We start from the raw sequence: 6,855 nt of genomic DNA on the forward strand, positions 1-6,855 counted from the left end.
GCAGGCCAGGACTGAGTGAATCCTGACAAAAACCTTAGCAAGGATCTGCTTTTGTGACTGAGACATAATGATAACATGATGTACCTTCTAACTAGTACAACTAGAACAGTCACCCATGTAGCTGGACTAGGAAAGGAAGAAAGAGGAACAGATGTGATGGCTGTTTGGGGTTGTGCAATGATAAGTGGGCTGCATGAGGCCTGTTCATGACACCAAGTCACATTTGCTCTAGGACTAGAGATTTTGAGTGCCACACTATTAACCTTCTGCAAACTGTAAGGCCTGAGGAAAAGATACTGAATGGTGAATTGATGACGTGCTGGTTTGGTAAAATGGCGCTATATCATCATATCTGGAGACTATAACAGAGTGAGTTTAGCCACGCTCTTTAACTTGCCTTTCAATAGGAAGATGCAATACAGATGTATAATGCCAGGCTAACCTAGAAAGGTACTAATATCTTTGTTTACTAAGTTATCTTCACTCTCAGCAAAATTAGAGCATGGATTTAATCCTATGAGAGACAAATCAAATTGTAGGAGCTCTGAAAAGAGTAGGATGTATGGAAGGCTAGGTTTGGGGTTTTTTGTTGGGGTTTGTGTGGGTTTTTTTTCCCCTGTAGGGGAAGTAGCATTTCTGTTCAAGGAATCTCAGCTGTTCAGACATTCATTTCTGTTCTGATTCAGTGTGCCACTATGAATGAAAGAAAGTTACTCTTACGACCTTTTTTTTTCTTCATTAAGGATGTATGTATATTTTAAGACCTATGGGGGAAAAGTGCTAAAAATTCCCAGCTATATTCCCAACTGCAATTGGTGAGAATCTTACAGAACTGAGCACTGGAATGTTCAAAATACATAAAGATGTTTGCAGGTTCCTTTCCAGTGAGGTTTCTAAGGAGGGGAAATAGCTTTGCCAAGAACTGCTCTGTTACAAAATACCCCTGATATAAAACCCTCTATTGAAATGTTTTATGACGAAGTTTATACAGGTGTAAAATTAAGCAATCACTTATAATGCCCGTGCTAATTGCACAGCTGCTCTGCAGCAGTAGCCCTACAGTTGCAGCACTTTCTCTATTTGCTGATCATTTTCCGAGGGAGGATTGGTCTGTCAGGTGAAGTGACGGGCATTTTAAAGCAGAACATTAAAGGTGAGGAGCTCTCCCATCTGTCAAAATTATCCAGAACCTCATAGAGCCTTTTACATCAGGGCAAGATGCTGCTAATCTGATGGGGTTGCATTTTATACAGATAGCTCCCCAAACGCTGAGCAGCCAGAGCATTCAGAAGCACCAGGAGAGGTGCGGCTGGTGTGTGGCGGAGAGAAAGCTGGGAGAAGGCATGAGGAGGGCTGGACCTCACCTGGTTTCTGAGCTCCAGAGAAAAGGGATTACGGATTACCACCAGTAATGGAGACGCGGCGTGGAAGAGGGAGACATGATGTGAAGTTACAAAGGTAAGGACAAGGGAAACCCAGGCCACGATGGGGTTTGCATTAGACTGTCCTAGCGGCCAAGCCTTTCAAATTAATCTGTAGTCAGAACATTTTTTGCGTCTGCTCAGTCATTTCCCCAGTGAGAGATTTCCAGTTTTCTGGTTTGGGTGTGTAGGCAGAGCCCGTGAAAACAGGGGTCGGCCCTTGGCACCGAGGTCACAGCGGCCAAATACTTCAAGCATTGCAAAGGGAAAATAGAGGTGTGTAAAATCAAAACTATTAACCTAACTATCCCCGAGTGGTTTGAATGTGGGGTCTGGAGAGCAGCACGGGCTCTGGGGGGGGGAAGACCCTGCCGGGCGGGGCCGGCCGACAGCCGGGGGAAGGTGCTGCCGAGGCCCCCCCGCAGTCTGCCGCCCCCCCACCAACCCGGCGTCCGTCGCAAAAGCGCACACCGCGGAAAACAGCGGCGGGGAAAATTGTAACGGGAAATAGCTGGGACAAAGCGAGGCGCAGGGGGCTCCTCCCGGCGACCTCCCGCCCCGGGGCTGAGGAGGGGGCGGCAGGGAACCCGCCTCGTCCCGCCGCCCCCCCCGCCTCTCTCCCAGCTCCCAGCCGGCGCGCACGGGGGGAGGAGAGGAGAGGCACCTCCGCTGCCCGCCCCCCCCGCCCGCAGCCGGTCCGCCGGGCCCCGGTCCCGGTAGAGGGCGCCGAGCTCGGGCGGAGGCGGCTCCGCCTCCGGCCTGCGAGCGGCGGCGCGGGGACGGCAGCGGCAGGCCCGGGCCCGAGGCGCCTGGAGGAGCCAGGTAACGGCGCCGCGGCCCGCTGCGCCCCGAGCCTCGCCGGGCCTCGCCGCCGCGTCCGAGGGCGCGCTCAGCGGCAGGGCCGCCGCGGCCCCAAGGTCGCGGGGACGGGGGAGCTGCGGAGGCCGGCGTGTTTCCCCCCCGCCTCCCGGGGTGGGCGGCGGCCGGGCCTGCGCGCAGCTGCCGGAGGAGCCGGGGCGCCCGGGGGCTGCCAGCCGCGGCGGGCCCCGCACCGAGGGCCCGAGCCGCGGGTCAGGGACCGTCCCCGGGCGGGCGGGGGTCTGGCGTGGTGTTTGTCTGCGTGCCGGGGGGCGGGCTTCTGCCTTCCCCACCGTGTGTCCCCCCGGGCGGGCGGGTGACTCTGTCCTTACGGTGTCATGCGGGGAAGGGGCCGCCCGCCGCGTTTGGGGCGTTGCTGTTGTGGCCTCCTGGCAAGGGCTGTGCCAGCCGCCGCTTGTACCCGCTGGCCGACGCGGGGCAAAGTATGATCGGGCACTAAAAATAAGCAGTGATAATTGTCTGTGCGTTCAAATCCCTGTTCTAGGCATTTGTCCCCAAACTGTGGAGAGGCGTAAGTCTTCCGTGAGGATTGCAGCATCCTAGATTTTACACTATATGTCACATATTTTAAGTTGACATAGTTAATACAAAAAAGACGGGGAGGTGTGGTTATTTTTATTTGGCCAGTAATTGATCTCATTGGTCAGGGCTTTTTCCCAACCACAAAAACCGCCTCGTTCAGATTTGGGCTGAGTTCACAGGGTGGGGAACAAACTCCAGTCTCCCGAAGAAACACGTGTTTCCACATGTAGAAGGCCATAATAAAAGCCAGTGCTCCACCTAGCCAGGAAGGACTGTAAATCAGTTTCAAAGAGAGTTGGAAGATGTCTGGGGTTTCTGGAGGTGTTTCCACCTGCTTGTCCCAGGTTAGAGATGGCCCCAGAAGGGAGCAGTGCTGGGGAGCTTGCATATGAGGCTGTTGTTGCTGGTGTCGGTCCCGTTGCAGTACACAGAGCACTGTCACTTCTGAACTGTACCATGATGCTAATTCCCCTTTGGAGAAACAAGAGGGAACGCTGTGCAGCATTCTGCCACACTGGAGTGTTGTGGTCCAAACAGAAACCGAAGTTAAGCAGCTTTCAACTCTTCTGGGTTTACTTGAGCAAGTTGCTTTTATTGAGAATGAATCATGATAAATGTAGGGCTCCCTGTGCTTTTTATGATATAGTTAACTTTGTTTCTGTTTCTTTAGTAAATTGTATTTCAGATGTAGGGAGGAAAATGCCACAAATGTCTTTGGACAGTTAATATTAAACACCATAAAAGGAATTATGAATAGAGTATTCCATTGGGGGTTTTAGTGTTTGTTTTTCATCTGGTGTTTTAGCTCTTTGTCATGGTGGACAGCGTATGAGAAAGGCAGATCATAAAGGCAGTATAGCCTTGACGCTTTTAGATGATGTGTTGCTCTATGGGGAATGCTATAATAATCTTTTTGTAGTAACTATTGTGCTGTACGTGGACAAATACTTCCAACAGTCAAAGCAGTTGCTCATTTTTACATATGATTGTTTTATTTTAGGGTATGCCATGACTGGCTTCAGACTCCCCATCACTACTTTTAGAAAACTGAATGTCTGGTTTGGACTGTGGGAGAAATTCCCCTCTAATAAATTTTATCCCTCTTGGAGAAGTGTATTCTGTAGCTGTCAAGCAAGCGCAGTGAACTACATGAGATGTTTCAGCTTTTCCCCAGTAAAACTGTGTGCCCTAAGACTTTCTCCACAGTGTATCTCAGTACTTTTTCTGCGGAACAAAAGTAACAAAAGCTCTAAAAGGAGCAGACAAACCATACAAGAAGAAGAGGAAGAAGAGGATGAAGAGGAAAGCGATTTGGAAGATGAATTTGAAAATGACCCCAATGTAGTAAAAGATTACAAAGATCTTGAAAAAGTAGTGCCATCTCTTCGATACGACGTGATCATGAAAGCTGGTCTGGATATTGCAAGAAAGTAAGTATGGAAGAAACAACCTGCTGATGAGGAAGATGTCATGCATCTAAAATCTGAGTTTTGATACCCTTTTATTGATGGAATAACTCAGTATTTGGGGGGGGGGGGTTTGGTGTTTTGACTGTCTAAAAATATATTTTGGATGTGTGGGTGTTCTTGTTTGTTTCACCTTATCTTCCTTGAAATTGTCTGTTTTCTGCATTTTGCTGTCTGCAATATTTGTAAGATTGCTGAGGAGGCATTTTCTATCAGTTACTATTTATTTAAGATGAGGAAAACACAAAATAATGTACAAAGTAATACGAAAATATCTAATTTGAGATCGGGGGAGTAAAATAATATGCTACGTGATGGTAAGTATAAACCTACTAGGTCAATCAGGTGAATGTGCAGTCTATAAATATATGGCAATGTTTGATCTAATGCAACCTACAGAAGCCTTATGTTGCAGTATTGTTAGAACAGAGTATTAGTATAACTCGATCACTTAAAAATTACTAAACTGTCTCGTGCAGGAGAGGGGACATTATGTGTTGGATATTCAGGAGATGGGTCTTCAGAAAGAGCTTTTTATTGCACAGAGCAACCATACTCTATTATTTCATTTAATATCTGTGAAAGACTTTTTCATTACTTCCAGTTCAAGTCTGTCCTGACCGTTAATAAAGGTATCTTTTATGTGCAAATTAGAGTTGTGGAAATGTGCCTTGCACATGAATGGTGTTCTTGTTTATCTGAAAAGAAACAGTTGCCTTTGGTCTGCTGCTCACTGTAAATGCAATAAAACCTTGTTTTTCTTCAGTAAAGTAGAAGATGCATTCTACAATAATGAACTCAGGCTGAATGGAGAAAAACTATGGAAGAAAAGTAGAACTGTAAGACTCTTTAAAATCTTTTCATACAGTACAAGAAAATAACTAAGGCATGACCTCTTCTCCCTCTAAATCACTCTGCAAAGGTGAATGAATAGCATTGCTAACACCACTTCCAGCTTTGTGCGTGTGTGACTGTGATTCCCTGGGTAAGACATTATTCCCTAAGGCAGACAGGACTTATGTTATTATAGAGAGTAAGATCTAAGGCTGAAAGTCAGGAGAAGGCAGATGGCAGCAAGGAGAGAACTTTCTAAGTTGCTGAAGGAAGTGGTGATGGATGTGAGGTTGACTGAGTAGGCATGATTAAATCGAAGATATTGGTGGAGCAGGCACATGATTAAAGAAAAAGTTTGATGATAGAAAGGTATTGAAACTGGGGTAGCTCAGGAAAGGTTATTGTATCTAGAATAGAGCACACAGGAGTGCAGTTAGGAGAAGAGCCAGAAAGGTTGCAGGCCATGCTCTTTCACAACAGCTCACCAGAATGGTGACAAACATACTTTTACCCACCTTTTATGTGAGGGAGATCGTAGGTGGTGGTTACTATCATCGAAGGGCACTAAGAAGAGAAGTTTTAATTCCTGATCCCCTAAAGTTAAGGCTAGTTTTTGAGAGGTGCTTTTGTGACTTTTGAAAGGTGCTCAAGCAGTTGTCCAGTGCTGTTCTTCAAAACACCTTAAACTGTTTTAAAGGCAGGAGGGAGAACTTTGCATTTTGCTGTTTCTGTCTGTGTTGATACAAAAAGATCGGCAGGAAACACCCTTTGGAAAAAAAATACTACATTATACCTTATTCAGAGAGTTCGGTTTTGGTTGTGGAACGGGAAGGGTAAAGCTGTTGGCAGAGAAGGTTATGAGACATTTAATTAGTTATTGCCAGGACTTTCCTGGAAGTTCATAGCTGGAGGATCTATAGTGCGTCTAGTATTGCCTGCATTCCTCCTGTGTGATAAGAATATTAAATGGAAAGAAAGGAACAAAATTAAAATTGGACATAGACTTGCGGGGGTTTGTTTTCCTCAGGGAAAGTTTATAATTACTCGTCTTCTCTTTCTGTTTCCAGGTGAAAGTTGGTGACACGCTGGATCTCATAGTAGGTGAAGATAAAGAAACAGGAACCGCTGTAGTTATGCGGGTAGTCTTAAAAAAAGTATCTAACAAAACTGAAAGTGAGAAATACAAAGCAATTTTGAGGCGTTGGAAAAACTTAAAAGTGCCCAAACAGGATGTACTTAAGTAACAGGGAGTTGCATGTTGCAGCAAATAATTTTGCAGAAAACCGTATTTTTTGTTAAATACGAATTTTGGTTAAACAAAATTACAGTACCCTTTTTTAAGGGCTTGTGTCAGAATGTTATCTCCCTCAGCTGTGTACATTCATATTCATGCAATAAGCCTGTTGCTTTTTGCTGTTAGTTTTGTTTCATGGTATTGTGGAATGAAAGATCCAACCGTTACATTTCCAGGCAGTTTCCTTACAGATGTTATAAGTAATGAACCAATAAAGACTAATTTGATCACTGTATAATTGCTGTCTAATTTTGTTAATCAGAAAGGTTACGTTAAAGCTGACGTTACAACAAGAACTGCTTTCTTAGTTTTATCTCTACATTTATGAAATAGTAAGGGATAAAACCCATGTGAAATTGCTTCCTTTTTTGTTATTGGTTTGATCTTGGTTAACAATCCCAACCCTGTGTTTACATACACTGCTGCTACACCAAGAATG

General features: G+C 45.7%; 1 protein-coding gene across 1 annotated transcript; it reads left to right on the forward strand.

Annotated features, from left to right (window-relative positions):
* The first annotated feature begins 2,125 nt into the window (after window positions 1–2,125).
* MTRES1 (mitochondrial transcription rescue factor 1) lies at window positions 2,126–6,648 on the forward strand. The gene is made up of 4 exons (XM_074896113.1): window positions 2,126–2,243; window positions 3,823–4,252; window positions 5,055–5,127; window positions 6,190–6,648. The coding sequence occupies exons 2-4, from the start codon at window positions 3,831–3,833 to the stop codon at window positions 6,364–6,366; spliced, it is 672 nt and encodes a 223-aa protein (XP_074752214.1). The 5' UTR covers window positions 2,126–2,243; window positions 3,823–3,830; the 3' UTR covers window positions 6,367–6,648.
* Window positions 6,649–6,855: the final 207 nt, after the last annotated feature.

This window comes from Athene noctua, chromosome 1 (assembly GCF_965140245.1).
Source record: "Athene noctua chromosome 1, bAthNoc1.hap1.1, whole genome shotgun sequence".
Lineage (NCBI taxonomy): Eukaryota > Metazoa > Chordata > Aves > Strigiformes > Strigidae > Athene > Athene noctua.